The 19,291-nt window shown below is 37.6% G+C and overlaps 1 protein-coding gene across 3 annotated transcripts; it reads right to left on the bottom strand.

Moving 5' to 3' along the window:
* Window positions 1-363: 363 nt before the first annotated feature.
* Window positions 364-18,760, bottom strand: inavab (innate immunity activator b). Of its 3 annotated transcripts, none has more exons than XM_077574304.1 (11): window positions 18,614-18,760; window positions 13,172-13,298; window positions 11,650-11,760; window positions 8,471-8,604; window positions 6,390-6,512; window positions 6,077-6,308; window positions 4,576-4,629; window positions 4,210-4,507; window positions 3,177-3,323; window positions 1,381-2,092; window positions 364-1,254 (listed from the first exon to the last, which is right to left on the bottom strand). In XM_077574304.1, the coding sequence occupies exons 3-11, from the start codon at window positions 11,702-11,704 to the stop codon at window positions 1,162-1,164; spliced, it is 1,848 nt and encodes a 615-aa protein (XP_077430430.1). In that variant the 5' UTR covers window positions 11,705-11,760; window positions 13,172-13,298; window positions 18,614-18,760; the 3' UTR covers window positions 364-1,161. The 3 variants fall into 3 exon arrangements, with proteins under 3 accessions (XP_077430430.1, XP_077430431.1, XP_077430432.1); XM_077574305.1 differs by having other exon boundaries at window positions 13,172-13,295; window positions 18,614-18,635; XM_077574306.1 differs by lacking the exons at window positions 13,172-13,298; window positions 18,614-18,760 and adding an exon at window positions 11,868-12,005.
* Window positions 18,761-19,291: the final 531 nt, after the last annotated feature.

Here is a 19,291-nt window from a genome sequence, read left to right as displayed (position 1 = left end):
TGTTATAACGTAAGGTCAAAACTTAGAACCTTGTTTTTATTATTCAAAGCAAATATATCAATAATACCAAAGTCTCCCTACAGGAAAAAAAATACTTGTAAAATTCCATCAAGTGTCACAAAATGCATTTATTTATTTATTCATTTTACTATTGAAGAAATTGACCATGCACTCATTGAAAATCACAATTTAGAAGGCAAGTTATCAGTAGGCTTATAGGCTATACTCATAAATCAGATACTTTGTAAACCCACTCATCATCTATCATACACATCGTTTATCATGCCAAAAAAAATGCCCTTGTGGAACAGACAAACACAAAGTTCTTGATATTGGGCAATGAAAACACTGAAACATAGTTAATACAGTAGTAAAAAGGCTTTATTCCACAGGAAAATAATTTTACATATGCAACAGTCTTAAAACAATAATTCCATTTTAAAAAAACAACAGTAAAAATGCACAGAAGAAAGCACAATTTCAGTCCCTTTTATACAAGTGTTTACTGCATCAGGCATTCAATTCACAAACTCACTCTGCAGCATTTCAAGTCTGACTTCAGTTGATTTCATAGGCTGAATAAATAAGAGATAAATATATAACAGTGAGCAGTAACAATAAGCAGTTTTGGCGCTAAATAAAAAGTTTGGTCTGTTGTAATCTGCAATATCACATTTGACATGTACAGAACATAACTGCCATGCGTTGAATTTCATGTACTGGTCTGGTACTGTATATAACAAAGCAGTAGCATTGTTTCAACTAGTTAAGTCATAGGCACATAAGTACTTAACATTAACTGGCACAGAAGAAGTAATGTAGGTAAACCAGACTATTTAACATGGTTAAGTGGCAAAAGTGGCATGCTGACTGATCCAGCAAACACAAAAATATTCTAACATACACTTATTCATATTACTAATTTACATTATCTTACAATGGTGGCTCATATTCTTCATAACACTTCTTAAAATAGATTTAAAAAAAAAAAATCCTTAACTGTTTAACATGCTGTCAGGTTGGCAAAATGGTTATTTGGCCCCTTCAGTTCATATTTGCATTCATTCATGTCAATGTTTCAAATTTGTGAGCTTTATCACAAAACACCACATTATTACCTGTATTGGTGTCACCCATACAGCTGAGATTCTTCTCACGGAGTCACACTTGACTCATATAGTGAGTGCCATCGTCTACAACCCAGTGTCCTTGCGAGTCATCTGCGGATAATTGAAGAGCTCTTCTTTGGACGGCCTGCAAGTTAGTGACATCAAATTCACACTCATTCTATTATGCTGTCTGGTAGAATTGTAATATGGTTGATATGAAAAATCAATTCCATTGAAATTTGAGGCAAAACTAAACAAAAGTTTTGCCTACCTGCTCCTGGTACTTCTGATTTTGACATCGGATTGCCTCCAGAGCCGCCATGTTTTTCACCCTGACCGCACCCTGTCTGTCAAGGGAACGCGACCTGGGCTCTTTGAGCTGGCTGCGTCGGTGCCACGATTTCAGCTGTTCGTTCACTACTTGACGTGGAAGGCAGTTGGAGCGGTACTGTGGATGGTCCCATTGTGCTGAGGAGGGGGAGTGCCTGTTATCCGGAGCCAAATGTCTCGGTGCTCTCTGCAGGGGCACAGGAGCCTCTTTGTAGCGGTACTCATATCTGCTGGTGGGGCAGGGAGACTGATGGGTGTAATAGCTCCACGGCATGTCCACATAAGGAGAGTAGACCACTTCCTCGTTGTAATAGGCTCTGTGGACACCCGGGTTGGACTGGTGTCTGGGACTGTGGTGAAAACCAGCATGTGGAGAGGCTTGAGGTCCGTAGCTCCCAAATGGAGCAGAGAGCGGGGAGGCAGCCTGATAGTGTTTAGGCAAATCACAAGGTAGCTCCTGGCTGGGGGAGCTGCTGTAGGATGCAAACGAGTGCTCAGAGTTGCTATCCTCAGAACCTGCATGGTGGGCACCGCTAAACATGAGCGGAAGGGCTTCCGATGGGATTTTGTTGCAATCTGTCAGTCGCCTCCTTGGACCTCTGGTGCGACCACGGTCCTTCTCTTGTCCGAGTGGGGATTCAGGGTTGGATATCCTGCGCAAATCACACCGAAATGTTAGAATATGTTTAAACAAAGCCTAGACTGAATCAGATACAGTGGATGTAATTTTTTTTTTTACACAGTTACCAAATTTTTGTGGTGTTAAAAAAAAATAGCCTAAGATCAATCATATCAAAACTTCTTTCACCATTAATGTAACTTATATCCTCTATAACTCAGTTGGGAAAAAGTTAATCTTTTCAAGACGGTGAATAAACAACAAAAATAATGTGGTTGCGCAAGTGTGCACACCCTCTAATAGCTGGGGATGAGCCTGCATTCAGAATTAACCAATCATATTCAAACTCATGAAATAGGAGTCAGCATACACTTGCCACAAGTTTAAGTGCTTCTGAGTAACCCTTGAAGGGGAAGTCAACCCCCAAACATTTCTTGGCAATATGTTCTATGCAGCCCCACTAGTCTAAATACGGTATTATGAATACTATTATGTTTGTGAAATAGAAGTTAAGGACCAAAAACCAGCATTTTTTATCAATATCAGAAAATGGCAATTTTGTTACTTGCTGTCGAGTGAAAATGACATCACAGTTGCTAAGGTCTTGGGTAACAACCAATCACAGCTCAGCTTCAGAAAACAGGTGAGCTGTGATTGGTCGTTGCCTGAGCCCTGAGCAACTGTGATGTCATCTTCAGTCGACAACAAGTGGCAAAATGGCCGCCCCCTGCGATGGATAAAAACAGCTGGATTTAGCTGCGTAACTCATATTCCACAAATGTAATATTAATCAGAATGTCATGTTCAGACTAGTGAGGTCACATACAACATATTATTGTTAAGGGATGTTTAAGGTCGTTGAAGATCCCCTTTAAGTACAGTTTAGATGCTCTAGTAGGCTTTTCCTTTTTGCTTTCCATCAGAAGCCTCAAGGTTTTTTGACTGACTAGTATTTGGAACTGTTCATAATTCCCCTTCATATTGTCAAAGACCAGAGCTAAAGCTGAAGCAAAATGTGTTATGTCACAAAAACCTGCCAATTTAAACTTATGGTAGACTGTACGCGTTGCCAAGCAGATACTAATAAAAATGATTTACTGACAGATAAACTGTAGTACCTGAGAGAAAGCTGTCTGTGCACGCGCATCTCTGGCGTGGAAGGTGTGCTATTGGGCTGTGTACGGCTCAGTTTCAAATGGGAGAGTTGCTGTGGCAGAGGTGCCAAGCAAGCCTCCAGTGGGGGTAGTAACTCATTCTTGGCTGGACTGGAGAAAAAACAAATGTTTCACATCATATTCTGTCAAAACATACCATAATATACCGAGCTGTATAATTTGCTCGAAAAAGCTTCTTTTTTTTAATTTTTTTATGCAGACCTGCCAATATGTTGTATCTCAGATGCAAAATTGAAAACTAACAGGTTACCCAAATTTTTTACCTTTAACAATTAATGGTTAGTCTTTATTTGTTTTACAAAGCGGTTAACCCTTCATTACAGCTGTGATGTTCAAGGATTCTATCTTTACTAGTTTATTTATTTATTATTTTGCCACGTATTGACCAGTAGATGGCACACACATCTTAAATGACTTTATCATATAGAGGTGGTAAGAATTGGAGATAAAATTAAAATGACCATGAGTTCTGAGATTGTTTTCTCCTTTCCTCATCTTATAAGCCAACGATAACTGGTGAAAGATACGCAAGGTCAAATTCCAACAACGCCAACAAGTTGATGATAGAAACAGTATGACAAAGAGCAACACTATTTCACTGATAAACTTATGGAAACTGAATGACTTTGAGGGAGCTTTAAGCAATGGCCAAAATGGAGTCATTTTTGATTTTCTTATCACCTAGCATTGTTCTAAAATGTCAACGTTGAAAGGAACACTGAAAAAATGGGGAGAGATATTTACTTAAAAACCCCCACTAAAGGTTCATGCACTCAGTACATTATATTTTACAAGGAGTTTAATTCGAATTTTTGACGTGAAAAAGAACTTTACTAGATTTTTTTTCAAATAAATAGCAATCCACATTTTTCTGTGAGTTCACATGCTTACAAATAAACAAAGTAGATGCATACTCTCTGTATTGACTTGACTAAAAGAGGAACCTGAGAACCATTGTCATGACGGTTGCTATTACCTGGCTTTGCCGGAGGAACGTGACTTCTTGTTCTTCATGTATGGCTGATCAAGGCTTGTTTCTGACCACGGGGAATGCTGGATAGGAGGCAGGTCATATACGGGGCTTGAGGTAAAACTCATGGAAGAGTCAAGGCTGGGATGAGGGGACGATCTGGGTGTCAAAGGCAGGCACCGAGGACCCACGGACGGTGACCGGTATGAACCGTCTGTGTGTGACGCAGTGGGTGGATGTGAAGAGTCCGTCTCTCCTGAATACGGGAGGACTGTGGATGGCTGTGAAGACTCCCTCTGCACTTCTAAAAACAAATATTAAACAGTTAAGAGCCAACACGCATCCCGATAGATTGTAACCTTTGTGCCTTACCTTCATCTTGAACCACAGAATCAGACAAAGAGCTGTCATCAGAGGCAGCGAGATCTGACGAAAAAAAAAGGCAAAACATTCTTTCAGTCACTTCAGACGCATCAATCACGATACTCTTTTGACCTCCTAAAGTTCCAGGCTGCATCTTTTTTTTTTTTTTTTTACTTCAGACTACAGTAATGTTTGCTATGTGTATTAACGTGAATGGACAGAGTTGTGGGCAATACGGCAAACCAACATGATGTGGCTTGTTATTTTGACTCACTTCTACACGGCCTAATAGGAGCAAGAACTATTGTGAGCCCAGATCAAAAACGGGTAATGTATGTGACTCATGTGGGCCCACACATGTCCCACTACATTCTTTAATCCGTCCCACAGAGCATTTATTTCATCAAGAGTTTGAAAATATTTGTTATAGTATTAATTTAGGCACCCCACCTGACAGAAATTGGGTATTTAAAATAGATTTAATTATTTCTGATTAATTTATCTAATTGGTTAATGATTTACTGTAAATAACAAAATCTGCATTTGCATTTTTTCAGAAATTGGGTATTTAAAATAGATTTAATTATTTCTGATTAATTTATCTAATTGGTTAATGATTTACTGTAAATAACAAAATCTGCATTTGCATTTATATGTATTCAGCTAAATAATTGGTATATTAATTATGAATAATACAATATGATACAAATTATAATTATAATGGAAAGATCTAAATATTAATGTAATTTATTATAGTGTTCCCTCACTTTTCGCGGGTGTTATGTTCCACGCCCACCCGTGATAGGTGAATTTCCGCCAAGTAGAGGACGTACATTTCTTTGTTTTGTTTTTGGGGGCAAGCAAGTTATGCTTCTGCTGAGCCATAGCAAAGCCACCACACAATTCCCACCCTTCTAAACACTTATTAACTTTGTAAACATAATAAGAAAAATAGCAGCATAAATAAAGAATACATTAAATCCGGGTGGGGTGCACGTGGGGTTAATAATTTCTGAAAAACCCGTGAAATAGCGAGGTACAACCCAAGATAAACCCCGTAATGTATGAATTTTGGACTAAATCTGTGATATAGTGAATTTGTGATAAGTGATTTGTGAAGTAGTGAGGGACCACTGTATTCTAAATGACACAACAATTTTACACAATTAAAAACTCCCCACACTTCTGACAAGTATTGTTGTATAACTAAAGGAGGTGGCATCCCTATTTACATGTATAAGAGGGTGTGCACACTTGCACAACCACATCTCATTAGTTTTCAATTTTTACCTCCTCCCTCCAAAAAGTTAATCAAAAAAAAAAGTGGTACACCTAAGTTAGAAGTTATAAATGGATTTTTGCTTTATCTCATTCTTTTATATCACAAAAACCTGACATTTGAATAGGAGTGCAATTTTTTTATATCCACTGTACTGTAGGCGTACTGTCCAATTTGATACTGATATATACTAACATTGTTTAACCTTGGAGGACATCTCCACTAACTCACCTTGTTGTGGGATATTAAAAGCAGGAAGTGGTGATGATCGGCCATGCTCCAACCGCAGCTGGAACGCGGTCTCTTGCAGCCGTCTCAGCTTCTTCTCCTCTCGCTTAGACTGCTCCGACCGACTCTTTCGAACGGCCTTACTCAGGTGGTTCTCCTCGCAAAGCTTGCGTGCCGCCTCGTAGATCTTAAACTGAAGAGCCAACTCGGCATCCACAAGATTTAGGGCTGACTCCTGCAAAAACAGAACAAAACGAGTTATATAAACGTTCAAAAAAAACGGATCGTCACACATTCAATCAATGTGTTCTTTTACCCCGACTCCCCGAGGGATGCTTTGCTCATCGAGCTTGAAAGCAGCTCCGATGCGTCTCCGGGTCTGTGGAGGCTTCTCTCCTGGCAGCAGAGGATAATCTCCTGAGAGCCGGCCTGTCAGCTCCTGAACGACACAAATGAAATCACAAATCAAAACTCTCTGCAAAAAAAAATAAAAATAAAAATAGCCTCACATTTCCAATGCAGATGCATACTTTTGTTTCAGCAGCTCACATATGCATAGATTATTCAGGTGAGAACGTTTGGGACCAATACACAAATATCACGTTCCTTTCACATGTTGAGACATATAGGTTCTGGGAGTCGGTTACACAATTCCGCACTTATCGTCACAGGAAATTCTTTTGGTCTCACTTCCTGCACCGGGATCCCTAATCAAAACAAACCAAGTGCATGACGACACACTGTTTATGATTTCATGACTCGTAAAATCACTGAAATCTTTGAGTCATTCTGATGCCGGCGGCCAAAGAGGTTGCTCGTTATTTTGTCTCAGTTACGAGTTAGGTTAGAAGGCGCGGCGCGTCCTATTAGGTCACCTTAGCATGTCCCGACACGAGTGCCCAGCACAAGTGTTGGCAGGGAAGAATGATCAGTAGTGGGATTTTACCCTTAAGCAACAACACTTTTCAACAAAGACTCCCAAATCTGATTATGCGCCTAGTTTCAAAATGAGTGAACTTCATGTGGAAATCGCATTCCTGAATGAGAGAGGCTATTTCCTGTAAAGCGGAAATGCAACTGAAATAAAGAACAAATAAATAAATGAATCTGGATAAACACCAAAATGAATACCCTCAAAGATATGCCTGCACCGGACAGAATTTTTTCATTTTTCACTGGGAAGCACAAAAAAGTTAACCTTGCTCTCGCAACATGTAGTCTCGCGGTATTTGTGAGTTCTCAAACTCCAGAGAATCCATCTTGTACCGCTCCCGTTGATTTCCACCGATACGAACCACTGGTGGTTCGGACGAATCACAGAGCGACATTGTATTTGGGGGCGGGATATGCAGCTGTGACGAAAACAAGAAGCGCCGATGCCGCGGGAAGAAACAAACCAAACATGGCGACACCGGAAGATGAATGAGTGGACGCTGCAATTAATTCTGTTCTCGTTGAAGAAGTCTCTTGTATCCGCATATCAACATTGCAAAACCGACAACATAAACTCAACGCCATGACATCAGCTAGTCACAACAGTCGCATGTCGGTGACGACATTTTCATCCTTTGCCGTGATTGGTCGAAACAAAAGTTAGGTAGACGTGCACGCGATTCTGCGTCGTCCAATCAGCTCGAAGTGTTGTACAGCATGCCCCGCCATTCCGAGCAAATCAACGCGGAGCAGTCCCAGACTGATATTGTGGAAAACTCCCTCGAGTGAAGCACAAATCAGTCTGGCTATTGCCAGGCTATAAAAAAGCCTCAGGGTACCAGTTCAACCTTTCTGCAATGGCCCCAACAACATGTATCTCTACATAACAAAATAAACTTTGAAGAAAGCTAACTCCTTAGATCTTGTAATCATGTTGTCACAAAAACAAAAGGAAACAAAGTCCTTTGGCGTGGTAACAATAGTGTCAAAAAAGGCCAAAAGGCCAAATTGAAGCCCTCTAGAAGCAGCATTATATTTAGTGGATGATTCATACTTTCCAAAAGATTAACTTCTCTTTTTTTTCCCTCCCAAAATCTCTTTAATCCTTCTAAATGAAGATTGGTGGTTTTTGTAGCGTTTCAAACAAACTGGCAGCTTCTTCTAGTCATGTAGATGAGTGGGAGTTCAGAAATACTGAAGTGAAAGTGAATGTTGACTGAAAAAAAAGGAGTGTAGACAAAGTTGATAAAAAAAAAAAGAGAACAATCAACCTCAGAAGCATCTCATGTTATTTTAAAAAGCCACAGTAATCCTTTCAAACTGAACCAATGCACATAAAACGGTGACGGCGGGTATGGCGCAGTTCCAGAATGACGGAATAACACCTTTTCCAATGACGTATCAACTGCGAGAAGTTAAAAAGGTTTCAAAAGAACGAGATGCTTATGAATCCAAATTACTCACCGCTTCACGGATGCAAAGTTTCTTCAGCTCTAACAGGCACAGCTCGAGTCGATCTTCGAGTGCTTGGTGCTTGAGCTTCATTGCTCTCGTGTGTGTGCTCACATTTTTCGTATGCGATGTCGGGCTGTCGGAGCCTACGGTGAAGTAGAACAACATCAGAATTCATTTATTTTTTAACAAAAAAAAAAAGGTTTGAGAAATATTCTGAACAAACAAAATGGATGGATGGATATAGAAAACAAAAGGACAAAAATATTAAGAGATTAAAGACAAACAGAAAGCAATGTAAAAGACTGAAACCACTGTCTCTATCTAAATATCTGCTATAATTAATCAGATAATAAATATTTATTAAAAACAAACCGAACAAACGTGGAATTTTTGAGAACGGATTTCTTTCTCAGGAACACACGCAAACATCGACACAATCACAAACTGTTCATTTTAACTCATTCACTGCCATTGACGGCTATAAACGTAAAAAATGTATTTGAACTATTCTATTAGTTTAACAATTTTTCCACTTTTGTTAACAAGAGTATGAAAATGAACATTTAGAACAGATATAAAATTTGTGATTAATTGTGAGTTAACTAGTGAAGTCATGCGATTAATTACAATAAAAAAAAATGTCATCGCCTGACGAGATGACTATTAAAAGTTAGGGGCGTCAGGCGATTACATTTTTTACTCGTAATTAATTGCATGACTTCAATAGTTAACTCACGATTAATCACAAATTTTATATCTGTTCTAAATGTACAATAAAAAAATCTAGGTTTACATACTCTTGTTAACAAAAGTAGATTTTTTTTAACTAATAGAAATAGTTAAAATTATTTTTTTACATCTATAACCGTCAATGGCAGTAAATGAGTTAATCAATCTTGTGACAAAATATCAGCCAATTTCACATTAAAACTTAATATTTGTGTATATCTGTATTTTTAGTCTCAATATTTTTTTAATTACAGCTTTAATCTTAAAATATCTTTCTACTTTGTTCTCATAATTCCAATTTTATTCTCACATGTCTGTAACTTTATCCATGCTGTAGTTGTAGATTTGTTTCTTGCTCAGCACTTGCATGAATTGGTGTTTTGACCTTCGATCATAATTAACCGTTCTTCTCATTGAGTGCATTTTATTTGTGCTTCAAACTTTTTTCAAAGTAAAAGTCATCAGAGCATGCAGACCTCTACCAAGGCTTTAACATCTCTCACTAGCAATGAGATTAATGAGTGCAACTAAACAAATTGCAGTAAAAATGTTCGAATAAACATGACATGGGAATTGTTGCCAATATTTAATGAGAATCATTGGTAAAATAGCAGCCATCATAAAATAAACACAGGTTAATACTATAGACTGTGAATAAAAGTACACAAAGAAAAAAACAAAAAAGACTTGCTGAAGTAATCAAGCAGAGGACATTCATGTGCAAACCATAGAAGTATTGTTTTTTCTTTACAAAAAGCTGACTATGATGAAAATTACAATAAAAATGTGCGTTTGTCATTGTCACAATGTGACAATGTGAAACTGTGCTACTATTGACAACTAGTGACTGTTCAGCTACTGCTGTCTGTCGCCTTGGAGACTAATAACAAGAGGATTAGTCTCCAGGCCGGGGGAGTGTCTTGGAGCAGAATGCATTGAGCAGTGCATACCTTTAGAGATTATTAACAGAATCCCTGCAGGTACTGACAAACATCTGATGTGTCAACAGGAAAGAAGTGTGGCAATGTGACAATGGAGCAGAAGATTCCTATTTCTTAAGAGACAAATGGCTATTCTTGATGGATGGACACTTTCTCATTGTATGGAGCAGGCACCACGCGGCAAATTAAGGCTAGAGGAATGTCACACCGGACTGAACTAATCAGTCTACGTTACAGCGAAAACAACACAGCTAGTCTGTGACAGAAAACAACATTTTGTGATTTCTATTTGAACAATGACTATTCCAAATTAAAGTTTGCTATTCAACCGGTTGGCTGATCATCTAAACAACAATTACTTGCACCAAAGTCCTGACACATTGGGCCCACAACATTAGGTACACCGGCAAGAGGTCTAAAACAAGAGATGCAGCAGAAAATTCGAATAACACTTGTTATAGACTGCCAGATAGTGGTGTGATACACAAATATATAAACTTGGCCTACAGTGTATACAGTAGATTGTGTTGTGATTATGTTTACTGATGATGTCATTGTATCTGCCTGAGTGTGAAAATGTCTTCAAGAACATCTGACCACAGAGCCGCCTCCATTTTTTTACTAGCTCAGAGCTGGTAAAAAATCAAATCCAAATAGGAAAAACAGCGCATCCACGGCGAACATTCACCCATCCTCTGTGCTTAACTACCTACTGGGGGATTGCCAGGCACTAAGCTAACTTGCTACACACAAGCTGGCTAGCTATCACGGCTAAACCCAATGGCGGCAATTTTAGGCAAATAAGATTTCTGACAATTACTGTTATCGCTAAAGGAGGACGAGGAGTCGCTGCATTTATCATAGCAAGAAGAGGTGACAGGAAAAGATGGAGAAGCCATGCTAACCGCTAAGCTAATGTGAAGTGTAAAGTAGAAAAGCACAACACATAAGTGCTTAGGTGGTACAGTACACTTTTAACAGAAATCTGAACAACATTACAGTGGAAAATAACCAACTATGAACACCAAATACTGAGTAAAAGATACAGAAAGATTTTTTTAAATGCATTGTTTATTATGAATTGGATAGGAGACTCTTAGACTCTTCTGAGCTTCTGTTGTGTTGCATGCTAGTGTTGTATTGAGTAGAACAATAAGAATAGTACCCAGAGGAGTTGGCAAAGTGTTGCTCTATTAGCAAGTTGTGAACTCAATTTTGCTTCAATTGCTTCAAGACACAATTAATCAACAATCAATTCCACAGAATGGACCTAGTTTTCAACAATCAATTCTTCTTGTGCTCATCCCTAATAAAAATCAACTTAAGATCCCCAAAGAATTAGGGCCAATTACAGCAACAAAGCCCACCACTGTGTGATTATGCAATTATTATATTGTGTGATTTAACAATCAATTTGGGAATATGGATGCACATAAAGTGCAGAGGAACATGTGAAAATGAACTCTTCATAATGAATATCATTAATAATGCAACAAGCGTGTAGTGAAAATGTTTTACCAGAGTGAAGGATGATGCCACTATCACTATCGCTGATCTCGCCGTTGCCATCCATGCTGTTCCGTTTCGACACTTCAATTTCAGGTAAATTCAGCTAATGGTCGCCATGTCCTGTACAGACAAATTTACAATCAAGCAATGACTTCAAAACGGATGACATCTCTTATATAGAGAACTAATACATTTCCCAGATCCAGCAAACTCCTTACCTTACCTACCTACTAATACCCAACCATGTGAACTGTAGCTGGAATGACTCAGTTATGACTTGCCACTTTGACCCCACACTCAAACAGATGGAGTCATTGATTACCGCAAACGTGTGCAGCCAGGTCTGGTCTGTTTCCTGAGACTGCTCAGTTGTCATACGAGGCCAGTATCACAACTCCTGGTTCGATTATTAACTACCAAGAGATCAGCGGAATGCGGCGGTGTGGCAGTGTCACATTCCGACGCGCAGAGGAGGTTCAGCTCGGATAGCCGTGGGAAGCCAATAAGGTTCAATGTGAATGTTACTACTTGTTTGCACACTGCGAGGCAAGTGCCTTTATATAAAAATAAAAAAAAGAAAAGGATCCTGTTATCAGCCTGGACATGACGCGAACATGACATCCTGCATTCCGCTCATATGACTGTGACTTGGTTAGGTGTTAACTGGACACTGTGTTGCCAAACTACTTAGTAAACAACAAGTGATGATGAACTTTATCAGCTTAAACAATGATGACTACAGCGTTTAAATATTTCCTTACGTAAATCATGGATAGAAATCCAAATTAAAAGTTAATGGAGTAATCAAGGTCTTAGTGCTATATTTTATATTGACATCAGAAGAATGAAATAATAATAATAGTCTTTCGTATTAATTCAACCTACAATCTATTACATTCCTTATCCACAGCTGTCAGCACGTTTGTTTTTGAATGTATTAGCAATTACTTTTTCTATTTTTCACAAGGTTGCATCAAAACAATGATTGGTGTGGCAAATAACGAAACAAAAAAGCTATTGAAGCAGCCATTTGGTTAAAAACACATTATGCAACAACACATTTTTAATCATACACATGTTGACAGTACGTGTAGAATATAGTATTGTAGTGCACATAATTAGAAAAATGTTCGAACAAAAATACAATTGAAGTATTGAAAGAAGACTTCTAACTTTTGCTGTTGCACCATTTTAAAAGTTTTTTTTTTTTTTTTACAATATTCTTACATACTGAAAGTCCATAATGAGCAAGTTGACCGTATAATCTATAAAGTATCAAGTTCTTTGGAATCCAAATACCAATTCTAACTGCTCATTTCAACAATATAGAAGCAATGTGAGTCACAAACATGAAAACTGAAGCACAAAACTGGAGTAACAGCAGGAACTAGCTTACAACTATTAGGAGTGACTAATCACACTAAATGTGAGACTAGATTTAAACAATGACCGAAACAAACATGGATCTGCATTCAATCTTTTTTTTTCTTCCAGAATTCTAACCACATGTCCTGTCTGAGAATGTACTTACGTTTGGAAGAATTGCTGAACTTCAAAGTGTGATCCGTCCCTCAGAGTGCGTGTGCTGATAGAAGGCTGGCCAGTGTGAAGTATGGACAGGAACGAGAGCCTGGCCCGCTGAAGAAAAACGCTGCCTGCTGGAAGGGAGTGGCCACACGCAGAGTCAGTATCATATAACTCCCATCTGACTTTCAAACTGTGTCAACAACAATGAGCAGGTTACTGGGAATTTCTTTGCAATTATATCTGGCGCTTATTCGGTGATGGATGAGAGAGGCCAACCTGACTAGTAAGAGTGCCCTTTTGGAAAAGCGTGATTAAAAGTAACACGGTAACAATTCTCACACGCAGTTGGAGCACAGCTTATTCAGAGAATCAAATTAGGGAAGAAAAGCCACATGTTGTGGTCAGTATTAATAACATGTGTCACTAAGGAACTGTTTGTGCTCTCTTTATAACAAATCACAATTAAACATTGTAACCATTCATCTAAATTATCTGGCCAGTGCACAACTAGTGCCATCTCCTGGATGTTCTAATGCAGGGGTCTGCAACCTGCGGCTCTGGAGCCACATGTGGAATCTCCCCCCAAAATTTGAAAGAAAATTTTATTTTTTTTACACATTTTTTTTTGTAAAACATTCTTCAAATGAATTAATGATAAAATTATAAATGAATCATTAAATATAAAATAATAGAGTAAAAAAAGCGAGACAATTTAAAAAAAAAAAGTTTTTTTAAATGCCTAAAAATGTCCAAAAAGTGACCGTAAAAAGGGAAGAGGAAAAGCAGAAAAAAATACCATAAAATGTCCATAAAAATAGTAGTAAAAAAAGGTCCAAAAAATCTCCATAAAAGGAAGAAAAGAGGCAGAAAAATACCATATGTCCATAAAAATGTCAGAAAATTCAAAGAAAGGCAGAAAAGTTTAAAAATGTTGTATGAAAAATTACAACAACAAAAATCCTAAAACTGAAGACAAAAGGTAGAATAACATAAATATGAAAGTATTGGATGCTGCATATTTTTGTGCTTTGTTGCTAGTTCTGTCACTATCGCATATTTTTAGAATTGATTCATCTATCAATGAATCAAATTATTCAATCGATTAATCAACTAATCTGATTGTGTATTACAAAAAACTTTTCCTCCCTGATAATTGTTTATTAACCAGTGATTGGTGGTTATTTTGTACTTTGTATTCGTATAGTGGTTTTAAAAAGGGGGATTGATGCTGTACTATGTTACCGGTTTGGTAATTGTTTTCCAAAGTAAAAACAGATGTTTGCAAATGTCTTATTTTGATTAAACAAAGAATATAATCGGTCTTCTTTCTTTCATGAAGGACTACAGAAAACAGTGAACAATTGCTGTTGATATGCTGAAATCAATCAATTAAATAATGGCTCCAAACGATTACTCGATTATTAAAATAGTTGTCGATTCCTCAATTAATTTTGACAGCTCTTATATGGTGCAGCTCTAATTAGCTCTTGGGCCCTCGGTACATTAGACTAACGCGAACACACTATTTGCATCATCACAATCTTCAAATGTTTTGCAGCTCCAGATTTTCGGTTATTTATTTGGCCTAACATGGCTCTTTTGACAGGAAAGTTTGCTGACCCCTGCTAATGGCTCACTCATGATTGAAGCAGAGATTGTTGTACACCCTTTTTTTTTTTTTCATTCCGAGGCAAAAATGCTGGTGGGATAGTCTACGTGATTTATAGAGACCCAGAACAGCACCTGCTGTCTCACCGCATGGCTTACATTCATTCTGATTCTCAATATTCATATAGGATTTCCAGGAATGTCGTCGGTGACCAGACACACATGCACAGAAAAAAAAGTATGGCAATTCCCAGACATTGAAAAAGAAGCTCTCGCATGACACGGCTCCGGCTCAGAGAAGATGGGGTGGGGGGAGCAACTGTTTCAATCTGTTAATGACTTTCACGAGGGGTTTATGTTTTCATTGTTGCATGGCTTGTTTGCTACTTAGCGTGCAAAAACAAATGAATCACATTCCATGAAGGTTGTGGAGCATTGAGGGAAGAATGTGTTTACCAAATTTGATATTCCTAATTAAAATTGTCCATAGGCGTTAATGGGATTTTTTAAAAATTTATAAACTATAGTATTTTGTTATGGGAAAAAAGGTTTTGAAATCTGAACAAATTAGCAGCAAACCAGAATCTAAGAATGGATTCCACTGCATGTTTTGAAGCGATGGATGAAACCAAATGGGCGGCGCTGCTTGTTGATATAATCTGCAGGTATTAGCCAAGAATTGCTGGCGGGTTATTTGTAAATGAGCTAAAGCTGTGATTAGGCTAAAGTATAGCCATAAAAATGCTGGAATTTTGTTTAAACAGGCTGCATGCCAGGTAGTTGGCGAACCTAAAAGGAGATAAGAATTGCAGGGGACAATTGCTACTGTAGCTTTCAATGAAAAAAAAAAAAATACAAACAAAATATGAGGTTATCTGACAGGAAATTATCTTAATCACTAAAGTTCATCCGTATGTTAAGTTACACAACTAAAAAAAAGTATACTTATTATTCTAATCCATCTTTCTCATTGTGTCGCCAAGTCAGGATGTTTAGTTGACTTCCCTCAGACAAGACCGGTCCAGTGGAACCAGTTGGTGGAGGTCATGGTTTGCTTTTTTAAAGCAACAGGAGACAAGAGAGAGACGGCCAGACCAGAAAGGCCTTTGTGTTGTGCGAACCAGCAGCTGGCCCAACAAATTCTTCAAATAATCTCAAGTCATTTTTACAAGTCTCCGACCAGCCGTCTGGTGCCGGTGTGTAACGCCATGAACTCTTCATACACCATATTCACTGTATTAGTCAGATGTAATGTGTAGCAAATATCTACAGCATGTCATAAAGTTCAATGGAATAATGGGTGAAATGTAATGAACATATTTCACTGTATTATTATAATAGCAAGCTATGTTATATGTCATTGTGATTTTTTTTTTGTGTGATTGTGCCATGTAACAACTCCCCCATAATACTTTCGATTTACACCGTTCAAATTTCAACTTGCTTCAAAAATTCACGCCTCCCGGGGTATATGTCGTCTGAGTTAACATTACTTGCAGTATTCGCACAATGTAACATTAAATATCAACTTTTCCCCATTCATTTTCAATTTCAATGAATTTTCAAAGTTCCACGCCCTCTTCCATACATAGAACTGATTATCATTGCCAGGTGTCTGATACTGCTTAGTGGCGCTGTTGGTAAGAGTGCATTGTCCAGTAACCAGGAGGTTGCGGGTTCGAATCATACCTTTGACTGTACATTGCAAATATATCTATGGCCGTTATGCTAAGTGATATACATGCAGTGTTTCCCACACCATGGTAATACTTGGGCGGGCCACCTAAGTAATCTGGCCACCACCCAAATAGTTTTCAAAAAAATGTAATTAAAAAATATATATATATATATATATATTTAAAAAAACGTGTCACGACCAAATATACCGCATGTAACATTAGTTTGCCGTCACTCACTTGTGGATCATGAGGTTAGAGTAGCAGGACTGACAATGATGTATTATTATTATTATTATTATTATTATTATTATTATTATTATTATTATTATATTTTCTTCATGTTTATCTTCTACCAGGTCTAAATAAACATACAGTTAATAGATAGTGCTGCATACATCCTTTAGCAATACATTATAATACAAACAATGCAAAGTGAGTCCCTCCCAAAAGTGATGATTATCCATCAGTGTGGCATTGTGGCTACTGACAACTTCCTTTCTTGTTGTGCTGCCTGCAGGCTCCAAGCGAGAATAATGAATGTGATATTAATATGAGGACATGTGAATGAACTGATTTACGTTTGTGTTACAGTGACTTACAGTACATTCTTGTTGCACAATGAAATAGGGAAAAAAATCCACCCCATAATGACAGCATGAAATAGCTTTTATTGCAATTTTGGCTAAAAACAAAACAAAAAAACAACAACTAAGAAATCACATTTAATTTAATGTTAGCCTTTTCACACTGCGCTTAGTTTTGTTGGTGTGCACCGCAGGCAGCATGCAAAGAAAACATAGCAACTAAGCATTAAATAATTAATGCAGCCTTTTTGCTTTCGATTTGACGTTTTCACAACACCTACTCCAAAAAAAAGGAGCCGCTTCAGCAAGGGTTTCAAAAGTAGAAGATACAATGCAAATAAATGATTTACACTTGTTGACTTTTTTTTTTCTTAAATGATCATTACGAATGAATAAAAAACATGAACCACCCTTACTTTACACCTCCATTATTGGTCATTAAAGTTGAATTGTTTTGTCTATTTTGTTCGCATTGTATAACAGGTATGAAGGTTGATCAGATTTATGTGTTCAACCTCGGAAGATGATTTTAGGGCAGCACTATTTTAATCAGTTTCACATTGCATATTCATATGTATTTTTTAATAATATATATATTTTTTAAATGGTAAAATAATTTATTGTGTGCATGCTGTGGGCAGCGAGGTGTTAGGTTCAAGCTACCTCTGACCTCAGATCAGCACATTGGAATGTGGAGACTGTGGAATATTTTAATGGGCAGGAAGCAACACAAACTCAACTAAACAAATATAAATTCAATATCAAGATCATAATGACCATGTCGCTGTAGTCTTATCTCTTCACATCCGGTTAGTTGTTTGTATGCTATGGTCAGAAACACACGTGAGAGGAACTATTAAGTACCAGTATTTTCTCATACACTAGTGAATGTTTCTGCAGAAAGAGGATGTTGCAAACCCATCACTTCTCTGCATTTCTTTATCTTTATGAGCCACCTTTGTACATTGACGTCAAATGATTCATATAGAAAAACACTCACACGCCCACCTTTTTGACAATTTAGAGTCTTCAATTAACCAAATGAAGTTATCACTAGTAATCACTAGTCGAGATTATTTAGAAATTAAGAGCTGCATATCGATATTTATCTTATTCCTAATTATTGTGAGAATTCATTAACACAATCAACGTCTTCACGTAATTATCATGAAATATTACTAATACCATTATTACAGGTAATTTTTAAACAATTTGTTATTTCAGAAGTGTGCATCACACTGGTAGCCTTTCTAATCAGTGCCCAAGAAAGACATAAAAATTGCTCCATACATCATTCGCTAGTGATGAGGCGTGAAATAAACATACTGAAGATGTAGTTTTATTTTATTTTTTCTTGCACCGTTATGATTACTGCAGATAGTCTCTGGGCCTCTGCTTTAAAGAGCATCTTAACATGTGAAAACTTGCTTTTAAAAGCTGAGATTTTAGCAGTGGTAACATTTGGCATTCTTGTGGGGGAAAAAAATGATTTCAGCGGACTTCATAACACGAATGGTATGCATTTGCACGGAATGCTGCTGAAATAAACACTGAAATGCAATGCTTGGCTCTTACCTTCCAGGCTAGTTAGCATACCGAGCTAACTGACTCCATACAATCTTCACTCCATCGGTAAGCATTTCTACTTTTGAGCTAATGTTTTCCCCTCATAGTAATACATGCAGTATAACAAGCATAAACACGTATGTATGAATAGACGTCTGGCTGTTTCAAAAGAAAGAAGAAAGTGAAGTTTATACGCTTGAATCAAGTTTTACTCCCAAAACTAAACTTTTGCTGTGGGGTTAAGTGAAGTTACGCGTGATACGTTCAGTGTCTCTCGGAAAAAGGGTGCGTTTTTGTGTAACAGCGTTGTGAACGTTGCTGACGGAATGATGACCAAAAGGCAAGTTAGCAAAATGAATGAATTAAATGTGAGAGTAGTACAACCAACCAGAATGTCAATTTGATCAAACAAAAATGTATCATCTCAACAAATTTAATTTAGCAGTTTGTTTAACTGAAATAAATTAACGTTAAAAAAAAGAAGTGAATAAACAAGGAAAATTTAAGTTTGATAGTTTTGTCGTTGGATTAGCTCTTCGGTTATCAGTTTTTATTATCATCATCAGTATACATTAGCGTCATCATGAAGAGTGGAAAACTTACGACTTCTAAATGTGTCTTTGAATGCCGCTCCCCAGTGCTGCGTGTTTAGTTAATGTTAGAATTTATCGTGGGTAAATCTGTAGC

Source organism: Vanacampus margaritifer, chromosome 8, assembly GCF_051991255.1.
Source record: "Vanacampus margaritifer isolate UIUO_Vmar chromosome 8, RoL_Vmar_1.0, whole genome shotgun sequence".
NCBI lineage: Eukaryota > Metazoa > Chordata > Actinopteri > Syngnathiformes > Syngnathidae > Vanacampus > Vanacampus margaritifer.
Note: the sequence above shows the minus strand (reverse complement) of the source record. Positions and strands in the feature narration are given on the sequence as shown.

Bases quoted from the DNA above. Each gene is read 5' to 3' on its own strand.
- inavab (XM_077574304.1), bottom strand. From the start codon at position 11,704: ATGGATGGCAACGGCGAGATCAGCGATAGTGATAGTGGCATCATCCTT. The intron at 4,630-6,076 runs GTGAGTTAGTGG...TTTTTTCGTCAG, and splicing joins TTTTAATATCCCACAACAAG to ATCTCGCTGCCTCTGATGAC. The intron at 2,093-3,176 runs GTACTACAGTTT...TGATTTGCGCAG, and splicing joins CACAGACAGCTTTCTCTCAG to GATATCCAACCCTGAATCCC.